The sequence below is a fragment of the Mandrillus leucophaeus genome, unplaced genomic scaffold (genome assembly GCF_000951045.1).
Source record: "Mandrillus leucophaeus isolate KB7577 unplaced genomic scaffold, Mleu.le_1.0 Scaffold789, whole genome shotgun sequence".
Lineage (NCBI taxonomy): Eukaryota > Metazoa > Chordata > Mammalia > Primates > Cercopithecidae > Mandrillus > Mandrillus leucophaeus.
In genome coordinates this window covers 931367-948765 of record NW_012108574.1, presented here as the reverse complement: position 1 = coordinate 948765, position 17399 = coordinate 931367, and the positions used below count along the sequence as shown (strand labels likewise).

Below are 17399 nucleotides of genomic sequence, written 5' to 3'. Positions count from 1 at the left end.
AAAAAAAAAAAAAAAAGATAAACCATCATCAATAATACTCAAAAGAATGCATTTAAGGTTCTGAGTACATACGAGGTCTAGAAAAGTTGAGAGTTTTTAGAAGAGTTCAGAGCCACTATACATCCTTGAAATAAATATCTGACTTCCCAAAGGTACAACCTGGCCTGGGTGTGGGTGCTTTCCCATATGAAAGTGTCTTATGTTAAAAATTGAACCAGGCATGGCCATATGTCATCCACATAGTATTGTCAACATGAGGGCATTGGCAGCTAGTTTAGATCTGGTCATGTAATCAGTGTTTGAGATTTGCATTTGTTTAAAGTCCAGTCAAGATGATCACATGATGGGTGATGTGTGGGTGATTTTAAAAAAAAAAAAAATTCTTTTTTGTTTGCTTCTCTAGTTCCCAGTGCTGCTCCTCAGAATCTGTCCTTGGAAGTGAGAAATTCAAAGGTAAAACTTTATGACGCTGCTGTTCATTTTTACTGGTATACTATTGCGCCTCACAGGGGCTTATAGAAAGGGAGATTCTGTGGGAAAGCATCAAAATAAATGAATGGCAGTGTTGTAATAGTCTGCATTTGGAAATACTAAACCTATAAATTAGAGCCTAACTGAAAAAAATCACAAGCAAAGAAATAAAAACACATAGATATTACACTTGCATTAAAGCTGGGCTTAAAAACCAACTCATTTATTCTCCTTAATTTTGCTTCCTTTCTCTGATGCCAAAACTGCTTTAGCGTTTCTGCAAATAAATTGCTCTTTTTCTGTAAAACATTACATTCTAGATGTTAACTGTTCCGAACCTTAGTGGTACGGCAGAAGGAAATAAGTTGTTTATAACATGGTTCCTTAGTGCTGTGAGATGAGCCCATGTGAATCAAAGGCAGACCTCTGTCAGATTGGTTGTATCTCCTCAAACTGTCCCTCCTAGCCAAGTTTGCTGTGTTCTTAGGGCCATGTATGCCTCTCAGAGGCTCAGAGCCCTTCTGGACTACACAGACAACTGAGATATTCAGTCCTTTCAAGAAGTACTATAGACAGCCAAATGCAGTGGCTCGGAGGCTGAGGTGAGAGGATCACTTGAGTCCGTGAGTTCAAGGCTGCAGTGAGCCATGATTATGCAACTACACTATAGCCTGAGTGACAGAGTGAGACCCCCTACTCTAAAAAAATAAGAAAGTACTATAGGACTCCTTTTTGTCTTTTAAGAGGCAACCAGCTGTTAATTAATCATCCCCTTTTTAAAGAGTTTTAGATGAAGATTTCAGCTCTTCTGCACTGGACACGGGAAAGAATCTTTATACCTAATAATAGTTTACTTCCCTAATCCATGGGCTTCTGGCCTTCTTATACTTTCCTTCTGAAAACTTTTCTGAGACTTTTAGCCAACATCATCCTTCTGGCAAAACAGCCAGGAGATCAGGGGTCCAGAGGGTACTACTTGAATGTATAATCTTCCCATTTGATCCTTGAGGGTTTTAGAATTTAAAGGTATTTTTGAGTGATTGTTAAATAACTTTGTAAAACTCTGAGTACCTTGCTGTCTCTATGCTTCTTCTCTTTACACTGTGAAATCAGGATAAAAATATGTAAAACAGGACCAAGCTTTTGATATATTCAGCCTTTTTTCTATAATCCTGTCTTGTGCAGAGTATTATGATTCACTGGCAGCCACCTGCTCCAGCCACACAAAATGGGCAGATTACTGGCTACAAGATTCGCTACCGAAAGGCCTCCCGAAAGAGTGATGTCACTGAGACCTTGGTAAGCGGGACACAGCTGTCTCAGCTGATTGAAGGTAAGCTACCTTGCACATAGGCAAAAGGTAGACTGTGTCTTTCTCAGATATTAAATTATGCTAATCTAATGACTGCTCTGAGCTGTCGACTTATACAATTTTAAAATGGTTCAGAAAATTTTTAATGGTTCAGTCCACTTCTGACTTGATAGAGATTAGTGGAAAACATTCTTAAAGGTTCTGCTATCTCTGAGTGGTGAGATTGAGTTTGATTTTTCCTTTCTTGTGTTTTCTGCATTGTCCACGTTTTCATTTTTGCATGTATGTATTTTTTCTTTGTAATCTGAAAAATGATTAAACAAAGTTATATAAGTATGGAAATTACTCCACTCAGTCTAGTTGGTAACTGAGGTCTACAAAATGGTTTTTGTAATACCGACCACCACTCGTGTGTACGTGGCCTGAAACAGTATTTGTGAATAGCTGCCTCATTGCAATAATCATACATGCGACTATGGACATGATAACATTTTAGAAAATACTATCAGGCATAGCTCCTTCTGTATAGTTTTCCCTTCATATGCAACAGAATAAGTGGCATACCTGGTAAAAATGGATCCAAATGTGTATCTAATATGGGTTCACCCTGGAGATCACAGAGAATCCCCCGTCTTCCCCAAGTAGGGGAAGTAGAGTTGGCTAAGCAAGGGTAAGGTTCTTTTGCAGGAGAAACATGGAAGCCAGATTAAGTGCTTTCACCCTGTGAATATTGGGATCATGCCTACAAAGAATTGAGACAGATGCCCCAAGCTGTCCTTGTTCCATTGGGTTTTCATAGATGCTTAATATGGCTGCAGAATCTACTGTAGTCTGAGCAGACCCCATCCTGCCCACTCCTTTATTAGTTTAGCAGTGCCAAGACTCTGTCCTGCTCAGTTACACATGCCTCGGCTTTGGCACCATCACCCTACCTCTGTCCTAGGAGTAAACTCACATGGGCTGGGCCTGTTGGAGTATTGCCTCAGCTGCATCAGCTTAGTTTTGTCACTCGATAGAGCCCATCTGTTTTGCAAGCAAACAGGTGAATTTGAGTCTAGTACATTTACAACCAGAAGGTGTGAGTTATCTGTAGCTGTAACAGTGTAGTCACAGGGCATGTTTAATCTTGGGACAAAAGCTCTGACTTGGGTAATTTTTTTGCTAGGAAACTCCAAAGCGTGCTGGTAGATAAGAACCATAAGAATGGGCGATATTGTCATTATTATCTAAGCCCAAGAATTAATTTAATCACCCTTTGGAAACTTTAACTTTCTTTGTATTTTATCTCTCCTGGGTAGACATTGAAAGGATTACAGAAGCTTGGCATCACCCACTTTCCTGGGACCCCAGGGACCAGGTTCTTGAGAGAACCAAGATCTGGGGCCAGAAAGTGTCATGTTTTCCAGCCAGGTGCAGTGGCTGATGCCTATAATCCCAGCACTTTGGGAGGCTGAGGCAGGTGGATCGCCTGAGGTCGGGAGTTCAAGACCAGCCTGGCCAACATGGTGAAACCCCATCTCTACTAAAAATACAAAAATTAGTTGGGCATGGTGGCACGCACCTGTGATCCCAGCTACTCAGGAGGCTGCAGCATGAGAAACTCTTGAACTGGGGAGGCAGAAGCTGCAGTGAACTGAGATCGTGCCACTACACTCCAGCCTGGGCAACAGAGTAAGACTCTGTCTCAGAAAAAAAGCATAATGTTTTCCCTTGTTTATGGGTATAAGTTTCTAAAAATTGAGAGAGCCATTGACAGTGAAAAACTGTGCTCTAGTAATCAGCAAGCTTCTCACTCCTCACCTCACAAATGGGATTGACTTCCTTCAAAATAGGAGAAGGTGAATGTTTGTCTCCAGGGGCATATCTTTCAGTCTTCCAGCTTCTTCACAAGAACCCCACATCTCTTAGCTGAAGTCCATATCATGACTGCAGTAGATGGTGCTGAGGAATATCACTAAGGGAGCACTGGCCACAGATGTTCTCAAAGTCAGTTTCAGCTGAGCATGATGGCTCACTCCTGTAATCCCAGCACTTTGAGAGGCTGAGGCAGGCGGATTCCTTGAGCTCAAGAGTTTGAGACCAACCTGGGCAACATGGTGAAACTGTGTCTCTACAAAAAATACAAAAATGTTAATGGATAAGCAGAGACTGAAAAAAAAAAAAAGTATAAAAATTAACCAGGTGTGGTGGTGCTCGCCTGTGGTCCCAGCTACTTGAGAGGCTGAGGTGGAAGGATCATTTGAACCCAGGAAGTAGAGGTTGAAGTGAGCCATGATTGTGCCACTGCACTATAGCCTGGGCAACAGAGGGAGACTCTGTCTCTCCAAAAAAAAAAAAAAAAGTCAGTTTCATATTTTACTCTACATTCAGATAAATAACATTTGCCATTCGTAAGGCTTTTCATTTTGAATATTTAGTTGTATTTATTATATACTAGGCACCATTCCTGTTGCTGTTAAAAAAAGAATATGGTCCTTGCCCATGAGGAGATTATTCATTTTCTCAATGAAACATTTGATGTGTAAGCAAAATAGAATTTTTATGGTAAAAATGGCTTTATATTTATCAAGAAAATTCTTACATTTTAAAATCATATCTGGATTTATTCATTTAATAGATTTCATTGAACTTTTGTTGGCATGTTCTGGCACTGAGTATACAATGGTGAACAAAAATGGAGATGCTTGCACTCTTAGAGCATTAACTTGAAGCCTGATAAGTATTAGGGAGCAATATGGATCACCAAGATCCTTTACCAACAACACATTATATGATTAAATTTTAGGCAGAAGTAATTGTCGTTACAGCACTAAACCAATCTTGCCGTATCTTTATGATATGTATTGTATACCTTAGTTGTAGCCTATAAACTCTATAGGGTACTTAGAGGGAGAGGAAACTCAGCCTCTTTCCATGGTACCTCATTTTTGCTTGCTCTCTCTTACATCCTAATTGTCCCCAAAAGACAGGGAATGATTGGTTGGATTCTTTCAGGAGCTTCACTGAGCAGTGTTTGCTAGTAGTCCAGATGATTATCTGTCAACAAACAGTCTAGTACTTTCTGGTTCATTGAGTTCAAGGAGATAAATTGACTTGGGTCCAGGCATTTTGCTCCTCCCTTTTGTCTTGCTCCTTGCTTTGTGGGGCACACAGATTGTCAGGAAGGCCTGTTGAGATAGAACCTACCAACTCTTCTCCCCACCACGGGACAGGATTAGTTAACCAAACCAGGGCTTTTCTCGTGTCCTGGCCAAGTTACATTCTCAGTACTGTTGCCCTGATTTGTAGAACAGACTTTTCTGTGTGCATCTTTGTTGCCTTTGATACATTGGTAGATCACGTACTTTATTAGCTGGTAATATATTAAAAGTTGCGTAACAAAGGGTTGGGTCAATTTCCACTTTTACTTACTATATAATCTATGAGCAATTGGTTGTTAAGGAATCGATTTTGAGACCATATTTGGTGCTTAAAATTTTTCTGCCATGGTTGTGAAGTGGCTCAGAAAACAGAGGTAACTCAATGGGATTTATATCTTTGCATTCTTTCCTTCTTAGGTTTTGGTGCCTTCTAAGACCAGATACCTTTGTTCCTTTGTTGTAACTCTTTCATTGTTCTTGGCCTCTTTTTGGCCTTAGCTTTCTTTGTAACACAATAAAGGGATTGCATTGAATGATCTCTCAGGTACCTTCAAGCTTTTAAACAAAAGTCTGTAATCTCCCGGGAGCTTCAGTCATTTCTGTTTTCCTCTTAGATTGTATGGGCTTCAGCCTTTGCTTTATTTGGAGATGGAAACTACTCTATGTTGTATTTGCGTTTTGCTTACACTGTATTAACTTTAACTGAAACTTTGTCAAGCTATATACTGAGTTGGTGACTGAGATACTTGCCTTAATGAGGGATTATTAATCTTTTGTTTTTCCAAAAGCTCTGGTTTCAGTTGTCTTTTTTGTCATTTGGTCTCAGGTCTTGATCGGGGGACTGAGTATAATTTCCGAGTGGCTGCCCTAACAATCAATGGTACAGGCCCGGCAACTGACTGGCTGTCTGCTGAAACTTTTGAAAGTGACCTAGATGGTAAGAATAACAATTGGCAAGACTGACACACAATAAATACTGACTGTAGTCAAATGAGTCAAACTGGAAAGCCACAGACGTGGGTTGGATATGGCTCAAGTCTGAACATTAGTGTATCACACTGCTGTCATTCCTGTATTGCACCAGGCTGCTGGAATGGATTTTTTGCAGTGCCTTGAAGCGAACTGTCCTTTCAAGCAGAACTAGAGCAAATAAAAATGTGTATGTGCTATAAGTTGCATTTTTTTTCACCAAGGCCATTAAGTAGATGAATGATGTAAAATTTAAGGCTGAGCCACATAAATCATGCCTTTGTTTCAACGGCAGTTTCCCTTTTCTTTTAGTACTGGACACCTTGCCCTTTTTCTCACCTGTTCATTCAGTGAGTACTTCCAAAAGCATGTGTATAGGTAGCACCTTTATCAGTGATAGGTGCTGGACTTGGGAGGCAAAAGACCTGAGTTCTTGTTCTGAGTCTCATTTTACTAATTTTTTTTTTTTTTTTTGAAAAGGGGTCTAACAAACTCACCCAGTCTAGAGTGCAGTCATGGTTCACTGCAGCCTCGACCTCCCATGCTCAAGCACGATCCTCCCACCTCAGCCTCCTGAGTAGCTGAGACCGCAGGTGTGTGCCAACGCACTTAGCTATTTTTTTTAGAGATAGGGTCTTACTATGTTGCCCAAGCTGGTCTTGAACTCCTGGGCTCAGGTGAGTCTTTCTCCTTGGCCTTGCAGAGTGCTGGGATTACAGACATGAGCCACCATGCCTGGCCTCAGTTTACTAATTTTTTAATTAAGGTCGTAATTTATGCCCTGAAAACAGTGTATGTGAAAGAGCATGTAAATTTCCTCCTTTGTAAGCCTCTTAGTCTCTCACCAATTGAATCAACTGTGGCTCTAAAATTTCATGTTTTCTGATTTATCATACTACTTAGGGGAGTTAGTAATTAGTACTATTGCTATAATGTGATGCTTAAACACCTGTTAACAACAGGCTTCCAATTACTCAGTTTATGCCTTTCTCATTCCACCTGGTAGAGTTTGGGAATGGGATGTGGGACCAAGAGAGATGGTAACTATTGAAAGAAAATTTATTTTTCTCCTTTGGGGCAGAAGAGGTTCTTGTATCTGTTTTCCCTTCCAAATTAATATTGCAGTGTCTTGTATTTAAAGCTGTTTAGGTTTGTTTTTTTTTTCTTAGAATGCAGTAAAATCTTGGGCTATATTTTACTATACATACAGTTTCTCTTTGAACTCTTGGGCATAATGTAAAAAACTTAGCCCCAAATAGTGTGGCAGGAGGCTAAACACCATTCCCCAAGGATGGTGAGATATTTTAAAGGACAGTATATCTCATCTTGATTTTCCACTTTTCTTTCCCAGAAACTCGTGTTCCTGAAGTGCCTAGCTCTCTTCACGTACGCCCGCTCGTCACTAGCATCGTAGTGAGCTGGACTCCTCCGGAGAATCAGAACATTGTGGTCAGAGGTTATGCCATTGGTTATGGCATTGGCAGCCCTCATGCCCAGACCATCAAAGTGGACTATAAACAGCGCTATTACACCATTGAAAATCTGGGTATGTTTGCTAAGTAGAGAAAGTTAATTGTGTAGGTGATTCCTTTCTTTTTAACCTTTTATGTAATATTTTTATTTTTACAAGAAAATTGCAAAAGATAGTACAAATAATTTCTGTATGTTATTCACCTGAATTCCCCAAATGTTAACATTTAACCACATTTACATCTATATTTTGCAGAATGCTCCTCAATTGAGACTTGGCTTAATATTTCCTCATTACATTCAGGTTATGCATTTTTGGAAGGAATAGGGTAGAAGTGTTAGGTTCCTGTCAGTGCATCATATCAGGAAGCACATTACAGCCTATATTGATAATGATGTTCACTTTAATCAGTTGGCTAAAATGGCATCTGCCACATTTTCCTGCTATAAAATTGTTATTTTTTCCTTTGTAATTAAAAGTGTCTTGTGGAGGAGATACTTTGAATCTTTATAAGTATCTTGTTTCCCATTACACTTTCACTCACTAGTTTCAGCATCTGTAGTAACAGTTATTAGAAAGTTGTTTCCCCGATGGTGATTTCCTAATTCCATATTTCCTCTACAAATGTTAACATCCTATGATAAGGAAGAACTTTCTTTCACCCCCATGAAGAGAATGGCCAATGGGAGTCTCTTTATAACTGGTTCCTGTGTCCATTTGACATCTTCCATCTTTCTTTGAGCACCTTCTTCCTTTTTGACAACATGGTAAGATGTTCCTGGCTCATCTAGTATTTCCCTAGCCTCAGCCCTGGAACCAGCCATTTCTCTAAGGAACCCCAATTTATTTTATGAAAAATGATTTTGGAAACCAATATCTGGGCACTATGTCTGTTGATTGTAACTGGGGTAAAAAATCTTAAGGAATCTACAAAAAGGCCACTAAAACTCTTAAGTGAATTTAGCAAGGCCACAAGATACAAAGTGAATATACAAAAACAGTTGTATCTCCATATACTAATAATAAGCAGTTGGAAATTGGAATTAAAATAACAATACCACTTAGAATAGCATCAGAAAATATGAAGTACTTAGGATCAGACTTACAAAATGTATGTAATATCTGTGCACTGAAAATAGAAAATTGTTGCTGAGAGAAATTAAAGAATACTTAAATGAAGATACCATGTTCATTGGTTGGAAGCCATGATATTACTAAGGTGACAGTTCCCCCCAGTGCAGTCCAAGAAAAGTCCCAATAGGCTTTTTTGTAGAAATTGATAAGCTGATTCTAATAATTTTTATGAAAAATCAAAGGAACTAGAATAGCCAATTTTTTTAAAGAGTAAAATTAGAAGACCCATACTATCTGATTTCATGTCTTATAATTGAGACATAGTGGTGGTATTGTAAAGGTAGATGTTATAGATCAATGGAACAGAATAGAGTCCAGAAATAGATCCATATGTATACAGTCAGTTGGTTTTTGGAAAAGCTGGTTAGATAATTTAGTGGGGAGAAGATAGCCTTTTTAACAAAAGGTGTGGGAATACCTGGATATCCATATCAGAAAGAAAAAGAACTTTAACTGTTGTCTTACGCTATATGCAAAAACAGACCTAAATGCAAGACGCAAATGACTTTGGGACAACAATTCTAGAAGAAAAGCATAGGAAAAAATCTTTATGACTTTGGGATAAGCAAGGACCTCTCAGGTTGTAAAACAGCATAAATCATAAAATTTAAAAATTGATAAATTGGATTTCATCAAAATTTTAAAACTTCTACTTTTATAAAGATACCAATAAAATGAAAAGGCAAGCCACAGACTTGGAGAAAATACCCACCATTTAAATATCTAACAAAGAATTTGAGTCTAAAATATATAAAACTCTTACAACTCAGTAATAAGAAGGCAGCCCAATAAAAAGTGGGCAGGAGATTTGAACAGACACTATACCAAAGAAAATACATGAGTGGACAATAACCATATGAAAAGATGCTCAGCAACATTAATCATCAGAAAATGCAAATTAAACCCACAATGAAATATTATTGCACACTCGCTAGAATTGCTAAACAGTAATAAACTGGCAATAACAAATATCAACAAGGATACAGAACTGGAATGTTCATACTAGCTGGTGGGAATGTTTGATAGTACAGCCACTTTGGAAAACACTTTAGCGGTTTCTTGTAAAGTTAAACATATAACCTAGTAAAATCCCACACGTAGATAATTAATTAAAAGAAATAAAAATACATGTCTGCGTAAAAACTTATATACAATGTTCATAGTAACTTTGTGAACAAGGGGAAATAACAAATTTTCATCAACAGGTAAGTGGTAAATCATGATATATCCATGGAGTACTACTCATCAATTAATAGGCTATCAAGACACAACAGGAATTAATCTCACAAACATGCTGAGCAAAGAAGTCAAACACAAGCCCCTACATACTATGCTGTTACATTTTGTGAATTACAAAATAGGCAGAATTTGTCTATAGTGACAAAGCAAGATCAGTGGTTGCCTGGAACCAGGGGTGGTAGGAATCAACTACAAGGGAACCAGGGAGCTTCTTGGAGAATTGGAAATGTTCTATATCTTGATTTTGGTGGTTATTATGCAAGATATATATATTTGTCAAAACTGTAAATGTACACTTGATACATTTTATTGTATGCTAATTATACCTCATAGTTGATTTTTTTTTCTTTTTTTTTTTTTTTTTGAGACAACATCTCACTCTGTCGTCTAGGCTGGAGAGCAGTGGCATGATCTCAGCTTACTGCAACCTCTACCTCCTGGGTTCAAATGATTCTCCTGTCTCAACCTCCGGAGTAGCTGGGATTATAGGCATGCGCCACCACGTCCAGCTAATTTTTGTGTTTTTGGTAGAGATGAGGTTTCACTATGTTGCCCCAGGCTGGTCTCGAACTCCTGACCTCAGATGATCCATCCACCTTGGCCTTCCAAAGTGCTAGGATTACCAGCATGAGCCACCACGCCGTTGATTTTAAAAGCAAAAGAATTTGAGAAATATTTATGTTTTATAATAAATAATTTATTTTGTCAGGTATAATTACTTTTCCAAATTGGATTATCATTATAGATCTTTTTTGAAACACTCGTTTTTAAAGTTAAAATCTGCCCTGACCAAATTTTCATTCAAATTGTTTCCTTGTAAACATCTTTCCTAAGAACAACTTCAAGTGCCTAACAGATGAGTTATATTCATCCTTTCTGTTAGAAAACAAGCTGGGATTTAAATCTTTATTCCAAAAAAAAGCAGCCTTTATCTTTTCCTTACAAGGAAGAAACAGTACAGTTAACCTAGGAAATGTATCCCCACATGAACATCTTTTAAGACAATTGTTAGAGAGCAAAAGGAAAGCTTTGCTGGTAGAATAAAAATGCCAGGCACAGTGGCTCACATCTGTAATCCCAGCACTTTGGGAGGCTAAGGCAGGAGGATCACTTGAGCCCAGAAGTTCAAGACCAACTTGGGCAACATATTGAGACCTCATCTCTACAAAAAATTTAAAAAATTAGCCAGGCATGGTGGCATGTGCCTGTAGTCCCAGCTACTTGGGAGGCTGAGGTGGGAGGATCGCTTGATCCCTGGACGTCAGGGCTGCAGTGAGTCGATTATACTACTGTACTCCAGCTGGGTGACAAAGTAAGACCTTGTCTGAAAAGAAAAAAAAAAATGTCCCTGTAGTGACCAGCCTCATACTGTTTCCTTTTTGCAGCTACTGACGTGAAACTCCTTTGCAGTATTGACAGGACATGGTCCTTGATTTTCACGTGCTTTCAGTCTAACAGAACAAAAAGAAAACACAAGAAACAATGAAGTGAGTTGAAGTGAATTTTGTTCAGAGAAGGGAGAGCTAGCAAGACACAGTAGAGCAGTCAGGGAAGAAACACCTGAGCTCGAAAGATAGAATCAAAATAGCATTTGAAACAGAGAGATGAGAGGAGTGCTGCATGTGCAGCAGAAAGTAAACAGATAGAATTCATTAGAAAATGGAGTACATATTACAGAGTAGCAAAAAAATTAATGTGGCATAAAGTAAAATAAGCTTGAGCTATAATTATTGACCTAGATAGATCTAAGATGCAGATGATGTTGAGTTAAAGAAGCAAGTGAGAGGTGGAGGAAGTACAGTTAGCAATTCATCTATTCATCAGCCTGGAACTCTCCCCTGAGCTTCAAATCCATATAAACATCATATATCTCATATTCCATCTGGCCCAAAGTTAAAGTTAATGCATTCTTCCTCAAACCTGTTGATTGATCAGCAAATATTTAATGAACACTTAACAATATCCCAGACACTGTGCTAGAAATAGAGCAGAGAATGAGACAGATGTGCTTACAATTATTAGAAATAATACAATTCAAAAATAATTGAAATTGTTCACAGTGCTGAGGAAAGAAATGGGCTTTGTAACTAGAGAGGTTAGTCCAGTGTGGACTGAGCCCTTTCAGATGAATAGGCTTACCTAGGTAAACAGGAAGAGTGGGATGTGTCCCCAGCATAGGGAGCAGCTGCAAGCCAGAAGGCCCCGTGTTGGAGAGAACACAGTGCTCAGTGAACTGAGAAGTGGCCGGTAGTGATGGAGCACAGAGAACTAGGCAGAGAGTGGTGGGAGAAGACAAGTAGTAGATTCAACAAAACTTGATTGTTTGTCTGGAGGGGATGAGGGAAAAGGAGGTCTTAATAACTCCCAGGTTTCTGGCTTGAGCAGCAGGATTGGTGGTAGTGTCGTTTACTAAACTAGGAGACACCGGAGCTGGTCTGAAGCTGGAGGCAGGGTGGGGAGGGACAGATTTGAGACACCCAAGAGGAAATGCCAAACAGACAATTGAACATAAAGATCTGGTACTCATAAGAAAGATCCAGACTAGAGATCTGTATTTGTAATTGATGACACATACATGCTAATCAAAACTAAGGAAATGAACGAAAGTGCATAGGGTGAGAGCAAAGAGTGGGAATAGAAGAGGACCTAGAATCAAGCCTTGCACATGTGTATCGTGATTGTTCTTGCCCCTTTTCCCAATCTCAGTGAATGACATTACTATCTATTATGTTGCCCAAAACCCTTTTTCCTTGCCAGTGAAGAAGTAAGTCTTACTGATTCCATTTGTTGTCAGTCCTGACACAGGAAGACCTGCCTCTATTTGTTGCCCTCTAGTGGCAATCCAGGGAGTAGGTGGGCCGCCAAAAAAAGCAGCTGTTTGAAGCTTTTGAAGTAACACATGCCACATGAGACATGGCTCATGAGGCATGATGGCTAGATGAGGTTTGGCCGTTTCTGGATTTGGAGACCACTTGGAGAGTCAAGGACATTGAGCACTTACTGACTTCACAGTTCATCTCCTACTTCTCTACCTTGTCTGTTGTCATCGCTGTGCTTCCGGGAATGAAAGGAGTTTATTTAATTCCAAGCTCCATCTGCAGGCTTCAGCAAATTAAATCTTATCTCTTCAGTCTCAGCCAAGCCCTACATCATACCCTGAACATCACTAAACCATAGGAGAGGCCAAGAGAGAATTCAAGCACAGCCCACCTCCTCTACTGAGACTAAATCCAGGAAGTTGGTCCCGGCCAGTTTTTCTGTACTGTGTGTGCTTCCATCTCCACATGTCCCCACACCCTGAAATAATCCCCCATAAAAAATTGTAAAGTTATCTTTCTTGAATTCTTCTGTGGTTAAGATTATGCACAGCCACCCTTAAATTTTTAAAATTCTGTAGTGAGCATTTTTTGTGTGTGTTCCTTTTCTTCAGATCCCAGCTCTCACTATGTGATTACCCTGAAAGCATTTAATAATGTGGGTGAAGGCATCCCGCTATACGAGAGTGCTGTGACCAGGCCTCACACAGGTAAGGAATCCTATCTTTCCTAGTCTCCGGCACTTTTCCCAACAGCTTAGGCAGAATATTGGCATGAGGCCTATCCCGTAGGTGTTAGTGAAGAAAAAGCGTATGGCACATTCGGCTGCTGACTTCAAATGGAAAGTGGGCTTTCAGCATGGAAAGTTCTGTTAATTCCTGTTTTGCATTTTTTGGAATATTCTAATTCTGCCACGTAAGCCATTCTGTGTAGATATATACACATGTTCTTAATTTGTTAGGATGTGAAAAGCAGAGTTTTTAGATAATTAAAAGTGATTTTCCATCTTTTGGGCATGTGAGTTGAAACTAAAGTGAGTCAAAAAAAATGCATGTTACTGACTGCGGCAATAAATGCATGTGATTCGTGAACCCAACATCATTTGCATTACTAGCCACCTGAGTTGGTTAGGAAAGTATTTTTCTGTGTGCCTTTCATAAGCTTGAGTATAAGGTCAGAGGTACTAGCCATTTCATCAGTTATACATTTATTACAAGCAAGACCAAATATTCATTGTTTTTCTTTGAATTATCTACTTAAAATATCTCTAAAGGCCAGGCACAGTGGCTCACGCCTGTAATCCCAGCACTTTGGGAGGCCAAGGCGGGTAGATCACGAGGTCAGGAGATCGAGACCATCCTGGCTAACACGCTGAAACCCCATCTCTACTAAAAATACAAAAAATTAGTGTGTGGTGGGCGCCTGTAGTCCCAGCGACTAAGGAAACTGAGGAAGGAGAATGGCGTGAACCCGGGAGGCGGAGCTTGCAGTGAGCCGAGATCATGCCACTGCACTGCAGCCTAGGCGACAGAGCGAGACTGTGTCTCAAAAAACAAAACAAAAAAAAAAATACATCTCTAAAATAAAGTAATATACATGTCATGTAAATTTTTCTGTAGATATATGTGACATCTAATTTAGATCTGAAAGAGAAAGTTTATTAAAGTAAATATGTTAGAGTTATAAATTTTTTAAAAGGCACTGGAAACCAAAGAATTCATTTTTGGAAATGTTCTTTTTCATTTATTTCCCCAAATTTTGATTCTGTCTTGTCCAGTGATGCCTGCTGGATACGTAGCATAATTGTACAGATTTGGTAACATTCTTAAGGAAGGCTTACCTTTCCTGAAGGAAGAGTACACCCTTGAGTTCCTTTTGCTTTATTTGGGTGTAAGCTATGTCACTGTACTGCCATTGGACCCAGAACATCAGGGGGTCTAATAATCTCTGTCCTTTTTTTTAAGCTTCTATTTAGGACTACTATGTGTTTGGTAGTTCTGTTCTGTCTTCTATATGCTTACAGTTTATAATTTCTTTTAGAAATAGCTTTAGTATTACAAAAAGGAGAAAAAAATTCAGTGAAAAATAATATTTAAATAAGTGGTCTGCTACTTTCTAAAATCAGGCTTTAATAATAAAAAACAAGTTTGAAATTACTTTCTTTTATGTGGCATCTAGATATGTTTTCTAAGGGTTGCTACATATAAGAAAAAAATTTTCTCCAGGAATTCTAATGACTTCTACACTCGAAGGTGCATTTTCTGTAACTAATTAGTATGTGTCCTGCCAAACTTTGAACAAAGCTCTTGGTTATATAATGTATGCTGCTCCTCTGTTATTTTTAGTCCTCATTGTGCAGGAAATACACAAATGGAGACTATTACTTTAGCTTAGCAGTTATTCATAAACAGGGTCTATGCCATTCCACATTTTGAGTAATAAGGGCTAGTCACCATGGCTATGTGAGAAACCCATTGTAAACCGTGAACTTAAATCAGTATGTGTATACTTAGAAAACCTAAGCATGAATTGGGAAAGCCCATATGGACTCTGCTGTATTGCCCTGGGTGCATGGTGCATGGTGCGTGGTGCTTTTGTGCTCTTTCTGGCCTCAGAGAAGGTGTCTGTTGTATATGGCACAGGACAGCTCCATGAGGATAGACTTTCCATCAAATAAGTACTGTATAGTACTCTAATTTCTAAAGTTTGTGAAGTTTGTTACTTGGAACTGTGATAACCATGGCATTTCCCTTAACTGATGGGGATTCATCCCTGGGTTGTTCTCTGACTCTATGGAAGAAACTATATTAGATAGTCCAGCATGGTGTCAGCTATGTCACTGTACTGTCTTTAGACCCAGGACATCAGGAGGTCTGAACTTGACCCTTTGTGGATATCAGATACCCTCAATACCCATGGCTGATATTTAAGACTCAGGTTTTGAGAGTTGGACCCTTACATGAATAGTGATATGCACAGATAACTCTTGTCCCAAAAATTCAGCCACATTCACTGAAATCTCAAACCATGAGCTTTGTATTGCTTGTTTAGAAATTGTACCCCTGATTTTAAAAGCAGTTTTTGTCTTCGTGAGCCTTTTTGGTTTTGGGGGGGTTTGTTTGTTTGTTTGTTTTTTGAGACAGAGTCTTGCTCTGTCACCCAGAATGGAGTACAGTGACACAATCTCAGCTCACTGCAACCTCCCCACCTCCCAGATTCAAGCGATTCTTGTGCCTCAGCCTCCCGAGTAGCTGGGACTCCAGGCACCCACCACCATGCCCGGCTAATTTTTGTATTTTTAATAGAGACAGGGTTTTACCATGTTGGCTAGGCTGGTCTTGAACTCCGGACCTCAGGTGATCTGCCCGCCTCAGCCTCCCAAAGTGCTGGGATTACAGGCATGAGCTGCCACATCCAGTTTCATGAGCCTTTTTGAACAGGAGGTAGAATTTTCAAGTTATTTTAAGAAAATTCAAGCATGAATACATTAATATAATCACTGGATTATAACATTTTAATATGCCTATAGAATGCAGTAGAAAATATAGTTTATTACTGCTTCTCTTAACTTTTTTCTATAATTTTTTTCCTGAAAGAACACAAGTGGAAATAGTCTTTTAAATGAATGGTGGTTATCTATTAACTCCGAATTTTCTTTCTTTTTTCTCCATTTCTCACCTTTTCATTCCATTATATTACCCTGCATTTCCCTTTTATTTTATTTTTGTTTACATTAAAATGCCACTTCCCTTTTTAAATTATTTTCTGCTCAGACACTTCTGAAGTTGATTTATTTGTTATTAATGCTCCATACACTCCAGTGCCAGATCCCACTCCCATGATGCCACCAGTGGGAGTTCAGGCTTCCATTCTGAGTCATGACACCATAAGGATTACGTGGGCAGACAACTCACTGCCCAAGCACCAGAAGATTACAGACTCCCGATACTACACCGTCCGATGGAAAACCAACATCCCAGCAAACACCAAGTACAAGGTACTGACACATTTGCCTTGGCCAAAAAAAGCTAATCATTGATGTTTTCTAATTTTAAAGTTCTCAATTCATGTTTTTTTCAGAATGCAAATGCAACCACTTTGAGTTATTTGGTGACTGGTTTAAAACCGAATACACTCTATGAATTCTCTGTGATGGTGACCAAAGGTCGAAGATCAAGCACATGGAGTATGACAGCGCATGGGACCACCTTTGAATTAGGTATGTGTTGTCGGAAGCCATGTCACATGGCTGCTTTTACTTCCCAAGGAAAGAATTGAGTGCATGAATTGACATATTTACAAAACACGGTGAGCAACTACATTTGGAATTCAGTGTTTGCTATTTCAGCTGATGAGTTATTTTTTTTTAATTACTGAGCAAGAACATTAGCAAATAACAGGATTCTACAGGGAAAACAGATAAATTACAAAGCACTGGGTAGATGTAAGGGATTATTGCCATTAATCCTGCTTTACTGGTAAACTGAGATAGATAAGATGAAGTGACCTGCCCTTGACCAAACAGTTCCAATGCCATGCTTGCTTGGAGCCTGAACACTTTGCTAGGTGACCCCAAAGCTGCCTCTGCAGTTTGCTTGCAAGCAAATTAGTGTCTTATAAAATCTTCCACTGAAATAATCCTTAAGGTCTTTGTAAGTGGAGACGAGAGAGAAAAGATGACTAAGCAAATTAAAGAGAGAACAGGCTATCTGGGTTTGAGAGTCTGTTTGGTTTTTGCTGACTTCTAGACATGCCTTTCTGCTACCCCCTGGGCTTTCCTAGTCTAGGGATATGCATAACCATTTCAAATCTCTGGCTAGTTTGGCCTCCTATTTCTTTCTCTGCTA

The 17399-nt window shown here is 39.2% G+C and overlaps 1 protein-coding gene across 1 annotated transcript in view; it reads left to right on the top strand.

Annotated features, from left to right (window-relative positions):
- NEO1 (neogenin 1) overlaps positions 1-17399 on the top strand; it is a gene marked incomplete at its 5' end in the record, with an annotated part of 68839 nt that overhangs the window by 17408 nt on the left and 34032 nt on the right. The window contains 7 exons of the mRNA XM_011967128.1: positions 404-453; positions 1657-1804; positions 5750-5860; positions 7244-7438; positions 13167-13262; positions 16326-16549; positions 16633-16771. Of these exons, the coding sequence (XP_011822518.1) occupies positions 404-453; positions 1657-1804; positions 5750-5860; positions 7244-7438; positions 13167-13262; positions 16326-16549; positions 16633-16771 (963 nt within the window). The remainder of the gene's footprint in view (positions 1-403; positions 454-1656; positions 1805-5749; positions 5861-7243; positions 7439-13166; positions 13263-16325; positions 16550-16632; positions 16772-17399) is intronic.